The sequence below is a fragment of the Amphibalanus amphitrite genome, unplaced genomic scaffold (assembly GCF_019059575.1).
Source record: "Amphibalanus amphitrite isolate SeventyFive unplaced genomic scaffold, NRLGWU_Aamphi_draft 000012F_arrow, whole genome shotgun sequence".
Lineage (NCBI taxonomy): Eukaryota > Metazoa > Arthropoda > Thecostraca > Balanomorpha > Balanidae > Amphibalanus > Amphibalanus amphitrite.
This window is the reverse complement of record NW_024881508.1, coordinates 1,293,686-1,318,354: the sequence shown is the minus strand read 5'-3', so window position 1 is coordinate 1,318,354 and position 24,669 is coordinate 1,293,686. Positions and strand designations below refer to the sequence as shown.

Genomic DNA, 24,669 nt, shown 5'->3' with positions numbered 1-24,669 from the left:
GTTTTTTAAAAGAAAAAATGGGCCAAAATCCAAAATTTTAAAAACACCGAGATAGCCATTTGATAGACAAAGTAAAATCACGTGTAAACTTTTTTGTTACGTCTTGATTCCTTTTAAAATGAAGATGTTAGTGGCGTTTGAAACTTTGCCGTTTTTGAGGTGAAAAATGACGGACATGACGTCACTTAAACGTCATTTTCTAAAAAAAAATATCCGACGGATTTCGCTCAAATTTTCAGGGAACGTGTTAAATTGATGTATGATAAGGTACTGAAAGTTTGACGTTGCTGGCGTAATGCGTTTAGAAGTTATTGACGAAAAACGGGAGGGGGGCAGATTCTGCCCCCCCCCCAGCGGGGCGCCGGTTAAATTAGGTTTATTATTGAATCATAGGCTATTAGGTCATTGGGCGTGACATTTTGCTGAAAAAATGATTGGTATAAGGAACCGTCTAAATTTAACCCGCGCCCCAGTGGCGGTCTCAGCCAACTTCGCCCTAGTGGGGGGGGGGGGCATATGTTACCACCCACCTCTAACTCAAAAACTAAGAGAGATAGAAAGACGCGGTAAAAAGCAGTCGATAGCTCTCAATGCGTACGTTTGAAAGTATTTCGGTCATTTTTCACCTTTGAGCAATATTGGGGTCACCAGAGGTCATCAAAGGTCAAAATTTGCCAATTGTCACTATATTTTTCAGAAAACATGCCGCTATCTCAGGAACTATGGTAGCTAGAAAAACGCATGGGACAGCAAACGATAGCTTTTGAGCTCTTCTTTTGAAAAGGTCATTATCAATATTGACCTCAGGTCAACGGTTTAGCCTCCAGAGGGCAAAAACTCCAAAAATAGCTGTTTTTACGAAAAGTGTTTTTCGACAATAACTTTTGACTACAAAAAGCCACGGCATTTCTATTGCCAGAATCGTGTTCCCCTCGCCGAGACGCGTCGAATGAACTATAATTTGACCTTGAAAGGTCAACTTGAAAATTTGACCTCAGGTCAAGGTCATGACCTGACCGGAAAAGGTCATGTTGCATATCAGTCGATGCGTCTCAACAAGACAAACACAATGAGACCATCCCCAGCGTTCTATCTCTTTCCAATCGCGAGTTATTGGCAAAAAACTGTTTGTAGCCTCAAGTGACCTCAGATGACCTGTCTAGAGGCTATCAGCAAAAATGACACGTTGGTCATCACGAGTGGACTAAATCATTGTGATTCTGAAATATTTGGACTGTTCCCATGTGTACACACGGATCTAGAGGCATTTTCATTTTTCTCCATTGCCTTATAATGGTAAGGTCACGCCACTGACCTGACCTTAGGTCACGGATATGAAAAATCCGAGATATACAAATTGTAGGCGGCCATAACATCATGCAATCCACCAAGTTTGAAACCTCTCTGACAAACACTGCAGGCTGGACATGATTGCAAACTTTTTTTTAGGCTTGGTCAGTTAACTTGACCTGGTGACCTGACCTGACATGACCTGGGGTCAAAAATTTCACACATTGTCCAAAATTGATGTACCAAAAGCTACCCCAAGCGGCGCGGCGCTACGCGCCGCGCTTTTTTATTTACACGCGAAAAACGCGACAGGGTGGTAACATATGCCCCCCCCCCACTGGGGCGAAGGTTAAAATAAAAATCCTGCTTGTTTGCACACCACACTTAGGTAACTAAATTTATCATTTCACCCGAGCTGGAGTGTGCAGTGCACAGCAAAGCTCACTATGGTTGGGGTTGGGGGAGACTTTTTTTGGCCACACCCGATTATCTGAGAAATGAAGAATGTTAGAAAGATGCCAAAAAACAACTGATAACTCTCAGTGGGTTCTTTGTGAAGTGTACGGTCATTTTTCGCTCAGGTCAACGCTTAGGTCGTTAGAGGTCATCATAGGTACCTAAAACTTAAGCTTCAGCTTTTTTGACCCTATTTCGACATTTTTTTTTGTACCAGCCCTTAATTCGCTGACCAAATGAGTTTATGTAGAACGCCGCCGACGGGTGCATTTATTAGCTTTTTCAAAATTATTTCGTTGAAATGCCCCCAGAGGCCAGATTTGACCTCAGGTCACCACGGGTCACTGCGAGGGTGTGGCCCAGAGCAGATGAAAAGCGCCACAATTGAAGAGTTTTGCCGAAATATTTGTTTTGCAATCACTTTCCACTTAAAACTGATGTACTTACCTATTTAACTCTTACAATCATCGCTTTTATCTCGTCGAGCTGGGTCGAATCAATTGACCTAAACAGGTCAACCTGAAAGTTTGAGCTCGGGTTATCTCGAGGTCCGAAAGTCATAGGTGGAGAAGTGTGCCGGTCTATGGGTGCTTGGGCGCAGCAAATTCGCCGCACGCGGCCGTCGCCCTAGCAGTGACCTTGACCTTTGCCGTCTGTTGCGGCTCCAAAGCCAAACCAGCGTGGAATTGGGAGAGCTCGAGCACGCATAGTCCAGAGGCCAGCTTTACCAACAGAAAAAACCGCCTGCTGGATTTTTTTTTTTGCCTGAAGACCGTTTCACATAAGGAGCGTAAACGGTAAAGTCCCATCCGCTTACGTGCCCATCGTGTTTGCGCTCCGTACATGAAGCGGTCTTTAGGCAAAACATTCCGGCAGGCGGCTATTTTTCAGTTGGTAAAACTCGCCTCAGCACAATTCTCCACCTATGCTGAAAGTCACCTGTAAGTTTCAACATTCATACAAAAAAGAGTGTAAAAACGCTAATGTGAAAAATATCAGAGTAGCTGATATTAATAGTGTTGTTTTAACATTCCTTGTGAAAATCATGGGCACATTTTAGGCTTAGAAATAATTGCAACCGGCCATTTTCTTTTTGGTAAGAATGACTTGACGTCAAGTCAAACACTCCATAGTCCATACACAACCAATTCCAGCAGCAGATATCGTTTAATGCCGTCAAATTGACCGAAGTTCACGAAGCCGCGTTTACATAGGAATTGTTGCAAGCTTAGGTATAGCTCCGCCCGTTTTGTTGCAAGAGATGCCAATGGTGTTTTACAATTTACAAAATCAGACGCGTAACCACGAGTCTGAAGTTACTGGGGACCACATGGAGGGCCGCGAAGACCAAATATTATATTTCAGGATCATCCTTCCCCCGAGTGGGGGGAGGGGTGTTTCTGACCACAATCGCCAGTTTTTTTTTTTGCGCGTGCAAGGAAAACCGCGGCGCGCACCGCTGCAAAATTTGGTATACCTAGCTTATGATGCCTCAATTCCGCATCATGTGTGAAAATTTTGACCCCAGGTCACCTAAGGTCAGGTCACCAGGTTAAGTAAAGTAGCCATGCCTCCAAAAAACTTAATGACTGTCATTACTACACTGTTACAGTTTCATCCTAGAAGTTTGAAACTCGAGCTTTTGCATGAGGAAATCAGTATGAACAATTCGTATATCTCAAAGTTTTCACATCGGTGACCTAATGTTTTTTTAATAATTTTAGTCCGAACCTTCTGATAGGAAGGACTCACAAGGACAGAGCCACCGCTAAACGAAGCTTGTTGCGGTGACCCTGCCCTCTACCCTCCGATCGCGCGATTCCAGTTCTATGGCAGTATTTAGAGTCCAAAGTTTAACGTGCGCACATAGCCGCACACGGCCGGTCCCCTCACTGACTTCGCCTGGCTACGGCCTGCCACCAACCGCAACCATACCTATCAGAAGGCCCATGTCAAGCGCTCGTCGCGCTTCGAACCCTGACTGTTATAACCGGGAACGCGTGCTCTCACCAAGCGGAGTCCAACGCTCTACCAACTGAGCTACGGGACCGCAAAATGTCAGGTCAATTTTGGGACATCCATTATAAGTCATTGGGAGAAAATTGAAATGCTGTTCTTTTGGCCGAAAACACATTCAAACAAGGTGACACAGGTAAACATGACACAATGAATCAGAAAATTGCACCTGTGACCCCTTCTATGCCACTGGTCATCTCAGGTCATGAAACAAGTCAAAAGTTACACAAAAACCTTTTCCGCAAAAACGCCAACCTGGAAGCTAAACCGTTGACCTTAGGTAAAATCTGAGAGCATTATTCAGAAAGACCTTTGAAAGAGCTATCGAATGCGCTTTCCCGCAGCACTGCAGCTCTATTGGTTCCTGACTTATGCGCCGATTTGTGAAAAGTTGTCAAAATTGGGAGCAAAGGCTCATTAAAATTTTACCTTTGGTGACCTTGAAAGACCTCAGCGATGGCCTCATCAAAAAATGACATGGGTAATTCTGAAAAATACTGTACCTTTCTAGCTTGCTTACTTTCCGAGATAACCTGGTGTGGCCAAAAAGCCCCCCCCCCTCCCCTCCATCGTGGCGAGGTTGGCTGAGAGGCCCACCCGAAAGCTGGCTAAACAAAACATTCATAGTTTTACCTTCCGTTGACTACATATTACTCTTCACGTGGATTTAGAGACAATATTTGGCTTTTCAAGGAAATTCAGGACATCGTCGGTTTTACTGGGGACGGTCCCTGCAGTATCCCAAAAGTTACTGGGGACCGGTCCCCAGTGTCCCCAGTGGTGGTTACGCGCCTGTTAACAAAATGATCCCTTCTAAATATACTAGATCGAAATTATCGCAAAATAGATGAGCTAGAGCCTCGTCAAAAATGCTATGTAAACGCGACTATTGGCCGTTGGCTGCCGTTCACTGGCCCGGTTCGGCACCCGGGACCGAGCCAGTTGCTGCGCGGCCGCCGGCCCCTGATTGGCTGCCGCGAGAACGAGGCGCCCGCGGCGTTCAGTGACCGCGGTCGGGTCGACGGCTCGCGGAGGACGGACAGACCAAGGCCGTATAAGAGGACAGACGGCACGCGGACGGGCGGTTATAGGGGTCGTCGACGAGAATGAGCCGCGGATAGCTGCGAGTACGCGGGAGCTCCGACCTGCAACTTGAACTGGTTTGTAGTTTGTACTGACTATTGCCTAACAACGCCACTTTATTTCATTTCAATTTAGATGACATGTCAGTGACAGCATATTGATATACCTGCCTACCTAGCGCTTCACCCGGCACCAGTCCACCACCTGGGCTATTTCCGTACCCACGACACTCGACAGCCGGGGGGGGGGGGGGTCGGATCCGACCCCCCCCTGTCATCCTGAGAACCATTAATGGTCATATCGAGCCCCGCGAGGCGGCGTTCGAAAGGTCTCTACGAGACCTTCCGAAAGCACTTAAAGTTTTTAAGATTGAGGTCAACTTTCGGGTCAAGGTCGGGTCAAAGGTCAAATTGGGGGGTTTCTGCATGATGAGGCTTAACCCTATTCCTGGCGGGGGGGGGGGCCTCAGGAGCCCCCCCTGAGGTTTTTTGGTTATATCTCCCAAACGCTTTGAGCTTGGAAGCTCAAATTTTCTGACTTTTTCTAAAAGGCTTTTACGCAACATTTCTGAAAAATTTGAGTTGATCTGACCTCAGGTCAGGTCACCAGAGGCGGTTTGGTGACCCTACCTCAGAAAAGTTTGCAATCACGCCAGAGCTAGAGTTTTTGACCGATCAATTTCTTCTCTTCAGGCTTTAGTTAGGGTACCAGTATGTGCAAGTTGTATACCTCAGAATTTTCATATCTGTGACCTGTGGTCAGGCCAGACTCGTGACCTTTACATTGCAAGCCTATGGGGAAATATTGAAACGCCTCCTGCTTCGTGTAAACGAGTCAAAACCACCCAGTTCTTTCAGTATTATGGAAGATTATCTCATCGGTGATGATCCTGGTGCCGCTAATTGACAGGGGCACCGGCAAAGGTCATCTGAGGTCATGTGACGTCATACATGGTGTGTCAGAAGTGGAAATAGCCGGTGCGCCGTCTGGCAACCCGGCAGCCCGCCGCCATAGGGAAATTCATGCTTTTTGTCGCTTTTTCGCTCCTTATGAGTTACTTGATCTAATTAGAGCTTAACTAGGAACGAGGCGGGTCACTTGGACGTATTCGGTAGCCGAATACGGATTTTTGGAGCCAATACCTGGGAAACCCTGCCCGCCCAATGCGAGTATTTTAAGAGTCTGCATGCCCAAATTAAAGGGACCCTCCCACCTTAACATTAGATTTGAGTTGAGATAGCCAAAATGGGGTCCCTGGCTCACAATTACCGGTTTCGGCACTCACAACATCGAAAAATGCCTTAAATCGGAAATATTGAATTTCAAAATTGCAGCATTTTGATTCAGAGGGGCTAATGCTTAGGAATACCCCTCTGAATGTGTGACGTCAGCGCAGATATCTAACGATTTTTAAATGTTTGACTAAAACGTTTTGTAGCACGCGGTGGTATATGCTATTTGCGCGCAACATCTGCCGCAAACGCCGCACTTCTAAAATAAAGTCGCTAGAAACAGCGGAGATCCCAAAAAAGTAAACAAAAGTAAAAGTCTAATATCTTGAAAACCGGTGAATATTTTTCGGTGAAATTTGGTAGATATTCGTTTTCGCTCTTTCTGAACCGAGCGACATCACTTTCATGCCAATTCATAAACTTTTTTGAAGGTGGGAGGGTCCCTTTAACGCCGAGCGCGTCCGCTTTCGGTCGGTTTTCCGCGACCTTGTGGCGAAATCGCCTTATTTATTCAGCCAGGGTGGGCTAATTCGCTTAACTAGGAATGAGGCGTTGAAGAGAATTATTCAAGGAATAGAGTTGTGCAAAAATATTATTTGTATTGTTAAAACTGTATCCGCCCTCGAACGATAAATATTGTTGACCCATCAGGAACACATCCCCTGGAATGCGTTTGGACTTGGCTGGATCTAATATTAGCGAGTATCTGCTAATGCAGTTTCTTGGCTTACACAGTACGCACACAAGCATACATACTTCCTGCCCTTGGTTATCCCTCACTTGAATGAAAATTTTGCTATAATAACCATTCCAAGCAGTTAACAGGTTTTAGTGCAGTGCCAAGTCGGAACCGTTCAGCGCCGCCAGTCTCCCAGGCGGCGCGTAACGGCCGCCGCCGGCCGCGCGCCGCCGCTCTGGCAGGGTGTTTGACTTCATATCTCTGTTGCTAGAAAAGTTGTGGACCGATTTACATGATTCTTGCATGAAAAGATCGGCCATTCAATTCTTAGCAGATAACGAAAATTTGACGTCAATTGCACGATCCGCTGCCCATATTGTGGTACTGCCATCTATTGACAAGGCTGGCGAACTAAAGCCGGGCGGCTATTTCCACTTTTGACACACCATGAAATCGTTTTTCTGTCAATAAATCACGACATGATGGTGCTAAAGACTTGTAAGTGGTACCAAACTGCTCGCCTGGTCAAGGCGCGTCGTTTGGTATGCAGCATGACCATACCCCACAACCTCGTTGATGAATGACCTGACCTTGACCTCAGGTCAAATTTTAAATTGACCTGTGAAGGTCATCACATACTTATTTCGCATCGCCTCGGCGAGAGCAACAAAAAATGTATTGGTATTTGGTTTTATGTCTCTATGTTTCTTAGTTTAAAAGTTATATAGGTAACTAATTCCAAAACATTTTATCGTTGATGACCTCTGGTGACCTCAATATTGACCTGACCTGAAAATGTTTTATGTAAAAGTTGTAGATCTTTAAACGACCTATCAAACGCCGTTCGCCGTTTGTCGCTGCGATGTGTAGTTTTTGAGATCTGAAGGGGGGGGGGGGGGCGAATCGGCCCCCCCGCCAGTTTCTTGTCCCGGCGGAGCCCGCCAGGAATAGGGTTAAATGGACACGTAATCGATAGCCCCTGCTCGAAACTCACCAAAAATGACCTCAAAGGCTTAGTGAAGATATGTACCATGTGAGTATAGGGGTCATACTAAGCACTGGTCAAGGTCAGGTCAGGTCACGAAAGGTCACGGTAGGTCACTTTCTGCTACGTGTGTCGCATACGTGGGTATGCGACACATGTTTTATGGGTTATTTTCATGGGCGTCAAAAGCGGGGGGACGGGGGACGTGGGGTAATTACGGAGCGAGCGAAGCGAGCGGAGTCTCATACTGAATTAAGGGAAAATCCTGAGTATGAGCGGCCGGCCGGCCGGCCGGCCGGCCGGCCGGCCGGCCGTGGGGACGCTTTTCAAAAGCTAATATCTTAGGAACGGGACATCCGATTGACAAGCGGTCTTCTTTACTGAATGTCACTTGGACGTAAAAGTTCTGTGGTGTGATGGCCACCATGCGTTCTTGCCAACCACCGCACGTGGCGCGTGGTAAAGTTGGACATTTTTTAAGAACCCCCAAAATTGCAACCTCAATAACGGCACAACGGTTGGGCCGATTGAATTGAAACTCGGTACACAGTTAGGTCTCCATCAGATAATTCATCTGCATGTGTTAAGGTTGGGGTGCTACAGCACGTGCGCACGTGCAGAGGGCGCTCCCAGATCTCGAGAACGGCTGGGCCGATTGCGCTCAAATTTGGTACACGGTTGGGGACCAGTTAGAAGGGTGCCGTGCAAAAGTCAGTTTGGACCCCGCTTGCACGTGCGCACGTGCAGTGTGCCGCTTCCAGATCTCGAGAACGGCTAGGCCGATTGCGCTGAAATTTGGCACATCGCTAAAGACCGGTTAGATAGGGCGCAGTGCACAAGTTAGTTGGAGGTACCCCCTCGCAATTTCGCACGTGCAAGGCCCATCTTCTCGCTCGCTCCGTTGGTCGCCCAAAAGGCGTTTTACTGGTGTTTAGTGTTTACATAGGTAGGTAGCCTTGGGTGTCTTGGATATTGTGTGAAAATTAGACAACCGCGCATAGTGAAAAGCCTGTGTTGTCAGGGAAATTACCTTCACTTCTTATGAAATGGAAGCACATTTGGTAGCATTCACTGAATTCAAATGTGCCGCCACGCCACCGGCAATCAGCCGCGCCGCCGCGGCCGCCACGTGCTCTTCTTGGTCAAGGCCCTATCCCTATATACCAGGTAGGGTCGTCCGGTGATTCTACCTGATCGTGACGTCAGCTTGTGACGTCATCTGGGGGCAAGTCTTGAAGCCCCGTTGGAGTCCCATGTAAATGGTCGATTTTTGAAGCACTGTCGAACAAACTCTGTTGGAGCTAGCACAAAACTAAGTGCATCATCGGAAGGACGAGACATTTTTCTTTGAATTATCTAAGAGCAGTTTTTCAATAAACCCATTAGTTTTTCCGAAAATGCGTAAAAACGCCCCCATGCCTCGGCAGCCTACCTTCCGCCGGCCGCTGCGCCGCCGCGGTAGTGTAGTGGTTAGGATGCTTGCACCGTGATCCAAAGGTCGTGCGCTCGAATCTAGGCGCGGGTCGGACTCAAATCGAAATTGCAAGCAGAATATGTGTTTTTTCTTAAAAAATCACTTATATTACAGCTAACCATTCATTAAACTATCGATAACAATTGACTGAAAGCTAAAATAAAGATTACATTCTTATAAAACAAATTCAAATATGGCGGCCGTTGCGCTAGGCTCTGCCCCCGACTCCGCCCCTTCGTGTGACGTCATCTGTGCACTTGGACACACAGGGAGATAGGGGACGACATGGGCCTGTTCTTGGTGCTGGACGCTGCATTTGCATTGGCTTCGCCATTTTTCAGTTTTTTAGCTCAAGGTATACAACCCATGAAAGTAAAGTAATAGGTAAATAACTTACAGAAATAGATGTCTTCTGTACCTATGATACAGCTGGTTCAGCTATTATTGGGATAAGATATCTCGAGCAAGGTCAAGGTGATAAACTTTTTGTCTCGCATCAGAGACTGAAAGGATTTCAAAATTTGATTTTGTTACCTATAACTATGGCACAATTAGTAATTAAGGACAAGTACGAACTGAAGAAAGTTTGCAGTCCTGTCTGAGCTCAATTTATCAGCATTATTTCTGTCTTGCATATTTTTGAGTCAATTTATAAAGCATTTATCAAGCTGTTGCAGTCGGGGAAACTATGGTAAAATCTGCTATTTTTAGCAGTCTGCTATTTTTAGCAGAAATCTGCTAAAAATGGGTACGCATGTGACGTCATCGTACCCAAATATAGCAGATTTGGGTACGGCCCCATACAAAAGCAGATCTGCACCCTAATTGAAGCAAATGCGCATCAAATGCCTGGCAGATTCATGATTAGAATAGTGCTAAGAATGTCCTCTGATATTTTTGTTCAGATCCGACTTTTTTCAAATAATGAATTTGAAAATAGTCGGATCTGAACAAAAATAGCAGAGATCACTCTCAGCACTATTCTCATCATGAGTCTGCCAGGCATTTGATGCGCATTTGCTTCAATTAGGGTGCAGATCTGCTTTTGTATGGGGCCGTACCCAAATCTGCTATATTTGGGTACGATGACGTCACATGCGTACCCATTTTTAGCAGATTTCTGCTATAAATAGCAGACTGCTAAAAATAGCAGATTTTACCATAGTTTCCCCGACTGGTTGTGACGTGTAATATAAAAAAAAAAATCGTGAAAAATGTCATGAGCATAATCTAGTGGCAAGAAGTTATCAGTAATAAACTTATATTAAAGGAAGCAGGGCTGCGGAGTCGGAGTCGGAGTCGGAGTCGGAGTCGGTCGGAGTCGACAGTTGTGACCGGAGTCGGAGTCGGAGTCGGAGTCGATTTTAGAAACCCGAGCCGGAGTCGGAGTCGGAGTCACCGAAAATCTGTCGACTCCGCAGCCCTGCTAGGCCTGCGGAGTCGGAGTCGGGAGTTGGAGTCGGTCGGAGTCGACAATTCTGCCCGGAGTCGGAGTCGGAGCTGGTTTTTGAAAGCCGGAGTCGGAGTCGGAGTCGGAGTCGCTGAAAATCCATCGACTCCGCAGCCCTGAAAGGAAGTATAATACTGTTAACTTGGGTTTTTAACTAGAATAGCAGTTTTGACTTGTAGCTTTTGCTGACTGCTGAGACTAGCACAAATCAGGAGTTACCTACGGCCCAATGATCACCCCTATTCAAAGATTGCATCCCTTGTTTTGAAATCAGTGCCTCATGCAGGAAGTTAATGTCCAATGGAAGAATGTCTAGAATGCAGCCACCTGTCACAGAGACGAGCATCAGCCAATCAGCATGGAGTTTGTTTTGAACTATACTTTAATGATTGGTCAACTCGTAACAAGCTTCTGCTGCAAACACTACTTGTTTAATTTTAGCCTCTATCAAATCTGGAATAAATTCTGTATGAAAATATTTTTAAAATTATCTTTGTTAATGTTAATTATTTTGTCTTCTAATGTTTTAAAGCATAAAAAATCATAAAACCATAGGAAAAAATTAGTCTGAGGAAAGTGAAAAGTTTCCTTTAGAAATTAGGGTTAAATGCGGTTGACACTTATGACTTACCTATATGTTGTGAGTTGTAACTTGAGTAGATCTCAATATGGATAATAATGCAAATATAATCTTTGTAGTTTCATGTGTCACTTTTGTGGATGCTTTTAGTTCTTAAACATAGTTTTATAATAGTAATTTCTATTTGTAGGTATACCTACACAGGGGTCAGGGGGGGGGGGCACCCATGAAAAAATTAAAATCCATAAGTTGTTGAAGGGGAACCATGAAAAATGCAGCTAGAAGAGCTCCAATTACAGGGGGATGATCCAAAAGTCAATTGTGACATGGCAATAAGGTATGGTAGTTATAGATTACTGTAGAATGTAGCTAAGTTAGAGCAGTTCTTGGCTGCTGAGTGAAGGACCTGAAGGGGTCAAGGTGGGTCAGAACTCATAATGTTTTAATCTTTTTGTGCATGTGCACTGCTTGCAAGTTACTGCAGGTGATGTAGTTAAACTTTCATTGCTTCTTTCATGATTTCAATTGCCTTTCATTTTCAGGTCTTATGTAAGACAATCATAAGATTGATGTCTGGTAACGTAACAGGATCAAAATGTTGAGTCCACACTGAGCTGGCTTATCATTTCTTTTTAAATATGTGAAAACGGGTGCATTATGACTTGCAAGAATATGGCATTAAACATACTCTCATTCTCACTTAGTGACATTCTCATCACCACTTCAGATAATAGCCATTATCTTGATAGTACATTATCTTGATCAAAATTCCCAATTTAGAAAGGTTCTGCAAAACAGATGCAATAGGTAAGAAAGCTTACCTTACATAATGCTGCATTATAATACTGCTGCTGCTCAAGGCTAAAGCAAGTTCATGAAGAATGTTAAAACTTAAATGTATTTCATCAACTGTTGTTGAATTTGTGTTAAATGCCAGGGCCCTGCTTTGTGAGTGACACCTCCTGGGTGCTTTTATCATGATTTATCATTAGGCACTTGGGACTGGCACAACATAGACAGAGAAAAAGCTATTATTTGCATGAATGGTATTCATTTTTAAGCAGTCATCTTCAACAGTTGTCATGCTCTGCAGTAGGTAATTGTGGATGTGTTTGCTTGCTCTGTTGACCATTTTAGCTGTACCTACCCCACATTTTCAGTTTCATGCTTGACCTTTTCCATCTATTTTAAATCACTACTGTCTTTTCTGATTTTGTTTCAGGTAAACAAAACAGAAGCTGCTTGCTGGTCACATGTGTATGCATTTGAAGCAGTCTGGCTGTTCTGCTTCATTTGATTAAAAGGCTCTTGTACTCAAGATAATAAGACTTGAGTGATGCAGAGGTATCTTATATTCTTCTCCTACATAGGTACAAGGTTTCGGTGAGTTCATTATATTGAAGCATCATGTCATGCACAGGAACAGTGTCCCAAAATTTGTTGATTTGGGTGGGAGATGACACCCAACGGTGAATAACTTTCCACTCTCACTAATGATTTTCGAAGTGAATTTCCACTCTCAAATGTCTCTTTGGAATAAAACGGTGGAAAATCCCAACTCGGGCAATGTACTTTTAAACTTCCCTCGTAATTAGTGCCGTTTTCCTCCTTTATTGAAATTAATGTCTCACATTTTCCTTCTAATTTCCCACTCTCCTTAGCGTTTTAGGGTTCGAATTTTCCACTCTGACACCCAAGCCAATTGTAATTTTGGGACACTGCACAGGAATTATACAACTTGGTATTGTTGAGCTGAAGGCTGTCTTCCAGTGAATGTCTCAACCCTCGCACTGGAGGGGGGGGGGGAGTGGGTACTGGGTCTTCTCGTTTTTTCCCGCTAATAACTGGTGCAAAGTGTGGTGGATTGCGATGAAACTTAAATTATCCTCGAGTTGATCAATTTCACACCTATCCTGAAAATTTCACTACCCTGTCCCTGACCCAATTGACCTATGACCTTAATGACCAATTGACCTAAAATGACCTCTTAATCCAGACCAAGCTATGCCGTAATCGCGTTTCGGCATATGTTAGCGCTCATTATGCGTGTGTTCCACCGACCTGTCTGCATTATGACAATGTTTTACATGGCTTTGGCTGTTCGTTGACCTGTATGTCTGCCGTCTTTTTATCAGGGGAGCACAGACGCAGCTGCCTCCCAATGTTCTCCCCCGAGTGCCGGGTGCTAGCCGTATGGGCGAGCTGGAGGACCGCGCCACGGTCCAGGGACTGTTCAATGTTGCCCTGAAGCGGTTCAAACCGCTGAACACGCCTGTCCTCGTGCTGTCCAGCCGGTAAGGATCTGAGGGAAGGGTGTTCTGTGACGATGAATAATATTTGGCATTTCATGTTACAACTATTATGCTGGTGTCATTTTTTTTTAACAAGTGAGTTTTGCTCTCAGATGTCCTGAGCACTGGCAGCTTTTAGCACACACCCCTCTCTGATGGCAGGACGGATGCGGGCGTGCATGCGCTGAGCAGCAGCGGCCACTGTGACCTGCTCCATCCCCGACACGAGCTCGGCGCCAAATACCAGCCGGACTTCATCCGCAACGGACTCAACCGCTACTTCGACAAAGCCAAGGCTGAAGTTAGGTCAGTCTGGTGTGTGACACTCGCCTTGGCGCTTGCTGTTTTGTTCAGTCCTGCAAATGCTGCTCATTCAAATGCATTTGCATACATTGTCTGTTGCCCACCAGCTGTGGATACAGGTGTAATATCATTGTTACCGGAGTAGGATGTGGCATTGTGGCTAATCTCGTTTGAGGTAGGATGTGGAAAATCGACTTGGGCGATGCTGGCCGCACTGTCTCACGCCCCTGCCGTCCCACCTGACGCCGTCTGTGTCCTGTACGCCAGCGTGCACCGCGTGCTGCCGGTCCCGGAGTCGGTACACGCCCGGTACTCGGCCGCCGGCCGGGAGTACCTGTACCGACTGGGAGTGGTACGGGACCACGCCTGGCCCGACGGCAGTGACGGGAGGACGGTCAGGGCGCTGACTCCGATTGGAGAACGCTACCGCAGCTACGTGGTCGGGTGAGGCCGAGAGGGGGTAGTGTGGGCGGGAGGAGGTACTTACTACTAGAGGGTATTCGCCTAGACGCAGACAAATGCATTGCTAATAACAAACGCTCTGTAGCTCACTCTGCAGGAATGCACGGGTTGCCATTTGATGCATTTATATTTAATGATCGTCAAGTTCGGCCAAGGACTGTATTGTCTTTTGGATTGTCAGGCGAATGCATGTTTTTGATGAATTTCGAATTCAAAACAATGCTTTGATTTGCATCTCATTGTAGCCGCATCCTCTGATCATTAGCGTCGCCACGGGGGGGGGGGGGCAAGCGGGGCAGCTTGCCCCCCCCAACCTCGGACCGGGCACCCCCTGAGATCGATACAGATCCGATGAGATTTTGGAGTCAGGAAAAAATGGGGGTACCTTTCTGAGAATGCCTGTGAGGTCAGACTCGGTTGGAGCGTGCAGTTTAAACCAGAGTCTGACTCGCAGTCGCCAAAATCTTCAAGACTCCGAGTCCAGACTCGGAAATGTCAATGCTGTGATTCATTCCATGTTCCTAGTTCGTTCTTTATTATATCTTACAGCTGATTTTCCTAAGTTTTGGAGTGCTGACACAATTTTCGTTCAAAGCGTGAAATGAAACCTTCGGGGCCTTTCTCAACTCTCGTCAAATGTCTGCGACAGGCTCAAGTATCGTACGAGTGTCGCAGGGCTCATGAGCTTGCTTTAAACAAAGGCTTCTGAGGAGCTCCACTGCGCCCTAAAGAAGCTTTCAGAGGGCCCAAACCGGCCTCTGAAAGTCCCACTGGTGTCCATGTTATCCGAGGGCCCAAACAGGGATCTTTGAGCCTTCGAACATTTCTGAGAACCTTAACTGGCCTCTGATAGTTCAGCCAAACTTTTGAGGCGACAGACTTTGCTAACCCCAAGCCGGCATCTGAGGAGTCACAGCTCACGTGTCCCTCTGAGGTCCGCAACACATGTTTATTATGTCCCTACGTAGGGTCCTTAGGGATTCGACACAGACCCCGAGGGTTCACACTGTTATCCGAGGGCTCCAGGCTCACCCTGGGCCTAGTCTCTTGGCGCCCGCCGCCCACACTGGCTTCTGAGGGCCCCACGTCACGTATACGTAAATATTTGAGGTGACCCACGCCGATCTCCGGGATCCTAAGCATGCTTCTGAGAGTCAGCACTGACCCTGAGTGGCCTGAAATGGCCTGGAAGTCCCAAACCTATCTCTAAGGGATCCCTTGCCGCTATGCCGTGTGTAACTTTTGGTTCCGTTTAACAGTTTTTGCTCGCGTTTGCAGCGCTTCCCTTCACACGAAAAACGAGAAACTTTTGCTCACACTCGAGTGAACAAAACACTTCCTCTCACTGGAGCAAAGATGAATTACTTACGATTCACACTTCCGACACTCACTCTCCGCCGAATGCCCAATTTAGCTACGATCGGCGGCTGAGATAAGTGCAATGCATTTCACGTAAAACCTCTGCATTCATGCGTGAATGGAGGTTTTAGCAGGATGATCCGATTAAATGGAGCGTTTTTCACCTTTTTCTGGGTAATGATCATGAGCGTCGAGCGTCTGCACAGGAGCCCTCTGCAGTGCGTCGGCAATCGCAGCCTCTATATAGGTACTATAATTCTACCAGTCGTTTTTGTCATGAAATTTCAAAATTTCAAATTTTTCTGTAAAAAAATACATGTCATAGCTAGAAGGAAACCTTTGTCACCATCGGATTCCTCGCACCATTGCGCGTCGAATGATATGTAAAACGAGTGAGTAAAGACTGGGGAAAGGCAAGTTTTAACACAAAAGTTGATTTTGCCCCCCCCCCCCCAACCGAAAATCTCTGGCGACGCCTATGCCTCTGATAGACAACCTAACGACGAAAAGAATCAAATAACATAACGCAATAAAATGCGAACCCAATAAGCTTATAAATGATGATGACACAGCGTCCCACCCCGTCACTCCCACGCATGACGCTCGCCTTCTGATCCTCCTCCAGCGGCGAGTTCTGCCTGGCGCGTGTGCGGCAGTGCGCCGCCCTGCTCAGCGGCGAGCACGACTTCCGCACGTTCATGGGCTCCCAGAACCGGCCGCAAGAGGACGTGCGCACTCTGCGCGACCTGCAGATCGAAATCACACCCGGCGGCACGGCCGTGCCCAGCCCCGACATCGACTTCTGGAACATCCACTTTCGCAGCCAGGGCTTCCTCTTCAGACAGGTGGGCGACAGAGGCTCACTGCGCATCTGATAAAATGGCCATTTAACACTAACTTAGTAGATGATTCCATCGGGCAATAGCTGGAATAGTTTATTATTAAATCAGTCAATAACTTGGTCTAAGGAATAAAGCAATCAGTTTAAGGAATGCGTATTTGTCTCACGAGAAAGTGAAGCATGTTAGGTGGGTTAAGGGAGGTATGGATCTGAGATACGTTTCCCACTCAATCGAAGTTAAGTTCAGCACCCTCTTTTTTGCCTGCCGTGCTCAGACACTGGCTTGTGTCGCATAAACTCCGTGACAGTACCCCCGCTGACCGCGTGTCCCCTCCCTGCGTCAGGTGCGCCGCACTGTGGGTGTCCTGGTGTCGTGCGGCCGCGGCAAGATGTCACTGGACGACGTGCGTCACATGCTGGAGAACCCCGACAAAGGGAGTTGGAACTCGCTGGCGGCCACTGCGCCGCCGCACGGCCTCTACCTGAGCAGAGTCACCTACCGACTGGGCCCGACTGAGGGGGGCGGAGGGATAGCGACTGAAGGTGGAGGGAGGCCGGCTAAGGATAAAGGAACGCCGGCTGAGGATGGCAAAGGCGAGAAAGGACAGGACAGGAAAGAGGATAGGACAGACACAGTGCCGCCAGCGGATCATACCGTATGTGTAGATTTAGAGTCAGCTCGTGACCGGGAATCGCCCAGTGAAGAGCTGTCTGGACGGCAGACAGCGGTGACGGATGGTGCCGGAGAAATGGCCGAGGGTGACGGACAGATGTCGGACAGTGCCAGCTACGGTGGAGATAGTGTGGGCAGGACGAGAGGGTAGCGAACAGCTGAGCGAGGTCCGGATGTAGTGTTAGCGCCGTCCGTCCGACCGGCCGGCCTGTAGAGGACAGAGTGGTCTGCTAGAGTTCACCGCTGAGTGGAAGGATTCAGGATACCGTACCCAGGGTATCATCTGTCTGGAGATGCGATGTCTTACAGGTGAGTTCAACCTTTTGGTGTCAGAGTTGTGTTTTTGCGGGGTTGGCAGAGCTCAATTGCGTATGTGGCGAATAAGAATTAGATTTCATTTTTAATGCATGCTATATGCTGCATTTCTTGATTGAAGTTTTTCTTGATTCACTTTCAATCGGCTAGTTAGGGCCTAAAATGAAATTCGTGTTCGTGTTTCTCATACCCAGCCTACTTGCCGTCCATGTTTTGTTTTATGATTATCATATGCTTAATCATTGATTATGATTAATCAAATTTTTGATTTATCACGGTGATCGCACTGTACCCCCAGTCGGAGCCGTATGCCAGGTCTGGGATAACCGTCTCCGACCGCACACAGTCTGTGTGATGGAGCAGCCATCGACACTGCGGCGCACATTGCGAGTCAGCTACTGCAGCTTCAGGACTGGCCCGTCAACAAGGCGAGTCGGCCGGCGAGACTGAACTGTCAACAAGGCGAGTTGACAGCGGGACTGAACTGTCAAGGCAAGTCGGCCAGCGGGACTGATCTGTCATCAAGGCAAGTTTGGCTGCCTCCTCCCTGTCGGCGCAGCCCTTCGCTGCTTCTTCTGACACTTTCCTTCGAACGGCTCTCTCGTATCGTTGTACGCAGTGTCTCACAGTTCATTTTCCTCATCGGCGTTTTTCGATTGTAGTCTTCAGGTGAAATTCGCTTCACATACGACTCCATGTTTTCTTCCGCAAGCGACCGGTACCATTTCCATCTTAAAGCTTTGACTGGGTGCTTCTCTTCGACACTAGTAGGACCTTGTCTCTTGCCGATGGAGCGCGCCCCGGGTTCTCATAACACTGAGAGCTCGGCGTCGCCTCTTTCGCCAAGGTCTGGGACCACCGCTGCTCCACCACAGTGCTAAGGAGATCCGAAGCGGAGGTGAAGCGCTGCGGCTCCTTGCGCTTCACGAGCACTTGCTTCATCTGGGCTCAGCTGAACTTCGTAGAAAGCCTGGAACAAAACATGAAATCCTTATATATGCTTGGTTTCCGACCCCTCTGACAATGATGGCGACATTATGATATAACTACCAGCGGGTGACAACTGTCCTCAGAATTCTTTAATGGAAGGTTAGACGACGACTGATAGCAATGTTTGATGCACTGGATTCAGATTGACGGTAATGTCATTATCTGATTTAGAATTATACGACCTTTCATAAATTACATCTCCTTCTCACCGGCGTCCGGAAGGTACCGGCGATAGTGGTGCGCGTCATGGTCGATGACTGACATCGCCTTGCGGGTCGTGAACATCGGCCTCCTGTGATGTGAACAAGAACGTTTTTCGTCAACATTTCTTGATTTGTTGAAGTGAGCAATACGCAATCTCAATATTTGCTTTAAGCACGTTTCAAACATTGTTAAGTTGTCATTAATCTGCATACAAAAGTCACTCATTTGTATATACCTATGCACATGCAACTTACTTGAAGTACACCCGTTTTGGGGTGTACCCCAGCGTGGTGCTGTGGTAGCTCTCCAGAGTCCACCCGTCCACTCGAGCCGTCCACCCGAGCCGTCCACCCGTCCACCAGAGAGAGCGGAGGACGCCATCCACGCGCTTCATCGTCTTGGTGCCGTACACCACTATGCACAGGGTGCAGTGCGCGGGGCCGTCCTTCGCCAGCTGCCGCTCGTTGACGACGGCGGAGAGCTGCTCGGGAGCCAGTGGGCCGTGCTGGCACATGGCCAGCAGCGCCTCCCGTACGAGTCCGGTGTGGCCCCTTCGTGGTCGTCGCAGACATGGTTCAGGCACATGGCCCAGTCTCTCTGAAATGGAATATTGCCATGTGCAACGCTCAGCCGAAAACCGTGACCTGAAAAGATAAATTGTTTCCAGTGAAACATCATTCGACATTTAATAAAACCACGTATGTCCTTTCGTGCCCATTATGTGCCCATACTTGTCCATATATCGTGTGCCGCCCAAATTTAGTACCTAATAATGACACTCCTGAAGGTAATGCTGCTCTCCATATGCTCTCCGTAAACTTCCCTTTGACATTGTACGCATGACACTGGAAATGATTATTGCAACCACTAACCATGAAGTGCGACATGCTCCCACCGGCGTGCTGCGCGCACCACCAGAAGTGGTTTTTGATAGACTTATCCACGCTGCCAGGGGTTTGGTTTCTCGCCTCCCAGAAGCCTCTCGCAGCTTCTTGGCGAGGTTTTTGGCTGCGTGCCACATGTCAATGGAATACTCAACTGATGGAAGCAGCTCCCTTGTAGTAAAGGCAAAATAGAAACGGCCACCATTCCAACTTTTGGTGTGATATATTTCTCCGTTCCGCTGCGCTTGCAAATGCATGACTGGTGAATGTGGGTCTGTGTATTGTACGGTTATACACCCGTCATGCACTTTGGGTGCAGATAACGCCCAACACCCCATCTGCACCGGGCACCCGCACGGGACGGAGAATGCTGAGAAGAATCGATGGATGCATCTGTATTAATAGACTTGGCAAAAACGCGGCGGCAGGGGACAAGACACGCCGTGCACGGCGTAATGCACTGCGCGCGACCACTATACGTACACGGCACCGTTAGCGGCGGCGGCTGCTGCGTAGACACTGCAGTTGTATCTCGGTTACACCTTGCGGGCTACTTAAATCCATACATTTGAACACACGGGCCCGACGCAACATATATACAGATACCACCCCGGTGGCACGCAACCGTCGGGAGTTGGGACTGCCGCTCCGCCGGCGAGGGCGGCGGTCCGAGAGCCCGGATCTGAGACAGGCAGCTGACAGACATGTGCCGCGAACCGCTAGGTATTCGCGATCAGCGGCGACCGGACACGTGACAAGATCGGGCCGGGCTCGAAGCGTGGTGGTGAAGGGGGAGGCTGACGTTTTTGAGGATGGAATGGCGAGAGACAGCTGGGGACCGACGAATGTTTGTGTGCTTGCTTATGGCTTGATGAACCCCAGGGTGCAGACGCCACCAGTACCAGCCGAGAACTGTATTCAGCGAGCGGGGCGGCGGTGGCCCGGGCGGCCACAGCCCAGACTGCATTTGATACCGGCGCCGGCTCAGCGGCGGCTCCAGGCTACAGAGCGGGGTGTGACCACAGCAGCCACCACGATACATCTCCCCCACTGTTGGCGTGAGCGGCCAGTACGTGTTCGCAAATTACTCTTAAGGGCTCAGAAAAAAGAGTTAAGATGATTGAAAAGCTTTATGTTTTTAACTGACGCACGTTAATGACACCAGAGCCGGCAAGACAACAACGCGAGGCGGCAGCGCGCGAGAAGAAGGGATAACGACAGCGTTGCCACAATTACCAAACAAAAACCATTTAACAAGGCAAAAAATAGGCGCAGATGGGCAGTTCGGCTATTTTAATAAATTCACGATAATACTTTGTGGACACAAAATGAGGCATAATAAATATCGTTGTGGAAACAGTCAGAGCAAGAGCGATTTGAGTTTCATGTAGAACGACAAAAGAAAAGTACTTGACGGAATGTTTACAAAATGGAAATCGTACAATAACGGCGCGCAAAAGACGGCAGCTGTGCAGCCGGGCGGAGGATCAGCTCAGGGCCCTGGTGTCCAGAGGGCGTCACAGAAGAGGGGCGCGGCACAGACTGGTCGGCCGGCGCCGAGCCACCAGACGACTCGACGAGAGTGGGCTTTACTCGGTTGATGGCGATTTCGTCCTCTCTGCCGTTCCGGAGCACGGTGACGGTCTTTGCGGTCCGACGGACCACAGCGAACGGGCCGTCGTACGGCGGCACCAGCGGCGGCTTGTATCCGTCCCGGCGAATGTAGTCGTGCGAGGCGTCACGCAGCTGCCGCGGCAGGTACACGGGCCGCTCGGGGCTGCGCGGGGGCACGTGGTGCAGCTCTCTCATGGCGCGTCGAAGTCTCTCGACGTAGGCGGCCGGATCGAGAGGCGGGGCAGTGGCAGAACGGTCCACGAAGTCGCCAGGCAGGCGGAGAGTAGTGCCGTACACCAGCTCTGCCGAAGAGCAGCTGAGGTCGCTTTTGAGAGCAGACCGGAGGCCGAGCAGGACCATCGGCAGCGAGTCCACCCAGTGGATGGGGTCCGCCGAGCAGAGGGCGGTCTTGAGTGTGCGGTGCACACGTTCCACGAGTCCGTTGGAGCACGGATGGTAGGCCGTGGTCGTCCGACGGGTGAAGCCGAGGCGCTCAGACAGAGCAGCCCGTGGTGCACAAACTGTCAGCTGTAACCGGCAAGTGTAATAACTGTCAACTGAAAATGTCAACTTTGGAAGTAGTCCCTACATGATATTTGGATGTTACATCCGGGTCAGTGATGTATATATTTGGCTTTGTTCAGTTGTAAATTCATCTTTGAACCACGCCCCTACAAAAAAAGATGCAGCGGCAGGAATTTTCATATTTGCAGCAAGTCGGTTCCTGCTCCCCACTAACATCAACCGTACGATTTACGACAGTAAGTGACATTCCAAATAACAGGACCAAAACATTAAACATTCTTACGAACAGTCACGTTGATAACACATAACTGCAGCAAGCTGAGCGGAACCTCAACCAATGTGAGCGGAATCGATGTCCTGCATTGAGCGTAGACATATATGCATTCGCCTTACCTCAATTAGCACAAACAATTCACACACAAATATAAGGCAGTATTTACAACATATTCTTCCGTGAAAGTACTTCATGACCACATATATCGACACCTTTTTTAACCCCATATCTGTTCTCCCGTGATTTTTAAAAGTGTCCGATCGTCCGATCCTGATCAAATATGTGTTTTCGCATACTTCTTCTGGCATTGCTTGATCTGCCAAGACAAACTTGAGAAAAATCGAGTGACTGTACCTTTTTTGAAAGTTTCTAACCAACTTGTCTGAAATTCACGGGAGAACAAATGTGGGGTTAAAAAAAGGTGTCGATATCAGTCTTGGTACCAGGGCTGCGTGTTGGACATGCTATGCATAAACTTTTACACAGGGCACAAACAGCTCAGTACATGTACTTGCTCGCATGGCTCATCTGAGGCTGGTTGTTGCGCCACAGCTCACTCGAAGATCGACGCGCGTTGACACGTGGCTCGTTTCTGTTTGGCGATCACCGATCCCACCATGTTCTTAAAGGTAGTGTGCCAGCTTTCTTGGACCGTATGGAGTTAATGGCCCAGATAAGGAGAACCGGATTTTTAGAACTTATCCATACCTTCAAAACTCATGGAAACGTCTTAAATTCTTCAAATTTTGAGTACCCCAGTGCGAAATTCGCCCCGACGGGTTGTCGGTCGTACCCCAACCACATTTCACACCACTATGAACAATAAATGCACACACTGAAATCGCTATTACCGATATGCTCATCCAATCAAGTTTCGATAAACCCGTTCATCATCAGCTCCTGCGGTTTCGAACACGCCTGTTAGGTGGTGCGGTAGACCACGCCCAAAGCCAGGGCCCCGGTAACGTGAGGTAGCCGAGTCAGGGCAGCGTGCGCTGACCCAAGCCGGAGCCTCGCGTCCTCCCGGTGTCATGTGATAGCCCGGGGCTGCCCGCGGGGATGCGGTAGACCGCGCCCAAAGCTGCGGCCCCGGCTTGGGTCAGCGCACGCTGCCCCGACTCGGCTACCTCACGTTACCGGGGCCCTGGCTTTGGGCGCGGCTTCTGCTCATACTTTGTGGTGCGGTGGTGGTGCGTCGGGCTGCGCGCTCTGACTTCGGCCAAGAAAAATGCGTCAGCTGATCATTGTCATTTCTGCCACTTGCGTGTGGTGAAATTGGGTCATAACTTATAAGACGGCTTTTTCATATCAATTATTTTACATAAAATCATATTTCAAACCATAAATAATGTTCGACAGCCAAATAAAAGAAACAATACCAATACGGGCTTACAGTTTAAGGCTCGACATTGTGTTGTCTACGATTAGACAGCTGATAACTCATTCCCGTACGTCGTATGGTCGTAACACTATAATGACCTTTGCTTATTGTCAAAAGTGCGCCGCATTCGCGATTGTTGCCCGACGCCTGTTTGCAGGTGAGCCCACTACAGTTGTTATACATATCTAAAAACCGATAAACTTTTAGGCGAAAAAGGCACTATTCCAGGCCCATTTTTGATTTTTTTTGCGATATTAGGTAAAAACAGAAGCTTCTTATCCTAGGAAAAATAAAATGGGAAATCTTTCAAAGGTGGCACACTACCTTTAAGGCGACTGCCCGCTGACTGCGCGCAGAGGCGCTTGTTTAGTCTGCTGGCAGCCGACTTCACCACTGCATCAGCCTTCGTGGTTTCCGGTCCATTCCAGCGAATAACCAACTCTTTGGCGGCATTCGCATGGTCCAGCTGGTGCGTGCCAAACACATCCCCCACCACGCTGGCCATGCTTTCCACCACGCTTTCTGGGGGGCACATAAGCCATAGCCGGATGACGGCGTTCAAGTATGGCTGCACTGCTGGGGCCTCTTTTTTTTAAAGGTAGGTAACTATGGATGAAAAGGTATCGTAGCCTGGTAGCGCTGTAGCTCTGTATCGTAGTCGACGCCGGGTAGCTTGCGCCTGGCGTCAGACGCGTCTAAATCAAACGCGCGCAGCGCGCGGCGGCGCGGCGGCGACGACAGAACAAGAAAGATGCAAAGGCTTGCGCCTGGCGATTGGCGCGTCTAAGTCAAACGCGCGCAGCGCGCGGCGGCGCGGCGGCGACGACAGAACAAGATGCAAAGGCTTGCGCCTGGCGATAGGCGCGTCTAAGTCAAACGCGTGCATAGCGCGGCGGCGCGCCACGACAGAAAAATAAAAAATGTAAAGTGATCAACAGATCAACAGACACGACGTCGGGTACCTTGCGCCGGCCTGGCGATAGGCGCGTCTAAGTCAAACGCGCGCAGCGCGCGGCGGCGCGGCGGCGACGACAGAACAAGATGCAAAGGCTTGCGCCTGGCGATAGGCGCGTCTAAGTCGAACGCGCGCAGCGCGCGGCGGCGCGGCGGCGACGACAGAACAAGATGCAAAGGCTTGCGCCTGGCGATAGGCACGTCTAACTCAAACGCGTGCATAGCGCAGCGGCGCTCCACGACAGAACAATCTTCACATCTTCAGCTCCTTCATGACATCCCTGGTCCTGACGGGTATGTACGCACCTGTGTTGAGCCTGAGCACCGTCTTTTCCAGGAACATGTTCAGTGCTT

General features: G+C 48.5%; 1 protein-coding gene across 2 annotated transcripts; it reads left to right on the top strand.

Moving 5' to 3' along the window:
• Positions 1-8,811: 8,811 nt before the first annotated feature.
• On the top strand, positions 8,812-20,552 carry LOC122383200 (tRNA pseudouridine synthase-like 1). Of its 2 annotated transcripts, none has more exons than XM_043369369.1 (8): positions 8,812-8,882; positions 12,468-12,628; positions 13,381-13,539; positions 13,699-13,842; positions 14,107-14,283; positions 16,286-16,505; positions 16,846-17,483; positions 17,788-20,552. In XM_043369369.1, the coding sequence occupies exons 2-7, from the start codon at positions 12,582-12,584 to the stop codon at positions 17,323-17,325; spliced, it is 1,227 nt and encodes a 408-aa protein (XP_043225304.1). In that variant the 5' UTR covers positions 8,812-8,882; positions 12,468-12,581; the 3' UTR covers positions 17,326-17,483; positions 17,788-20,552. The 2 variants fall into 2 exon arrangements, with proteins under 2 accessions (XP_043225304.1, XP_043225311.1); XM_043369376.1 differs by lacking the exon at positions 8,812-8,882 and adding an exon at positions 9,521-9,570.
• Positions 20,553-24,669: the final 4,117 nt, after the last annotated feature.

Bases quoted from the DNA above. Each gene is read 5' to 3' on its own strand.
- LOC122383200 (XM_043369369.1), top strand. From the start codon at position 12,582: ATGCAGAGGTATCTTATATTCTTCTCCTACATAGGTACAAGGTTTCG. The intron at 12,629-13,380 runs GTGAGTTCATTA...TCTTTTTATCAG, and splicing joins TACATAGGTACAAGGTTTCG to GGGAGCACAGACGCAGCTGC. The intron at 16,506-16,845 runs GTGGGCGACAGA...TCCCTGCGTCAG, and splicing joins AGGGCTTCCTCTTCAGACAG to GTGCGCCGCACTGTGGGTGT.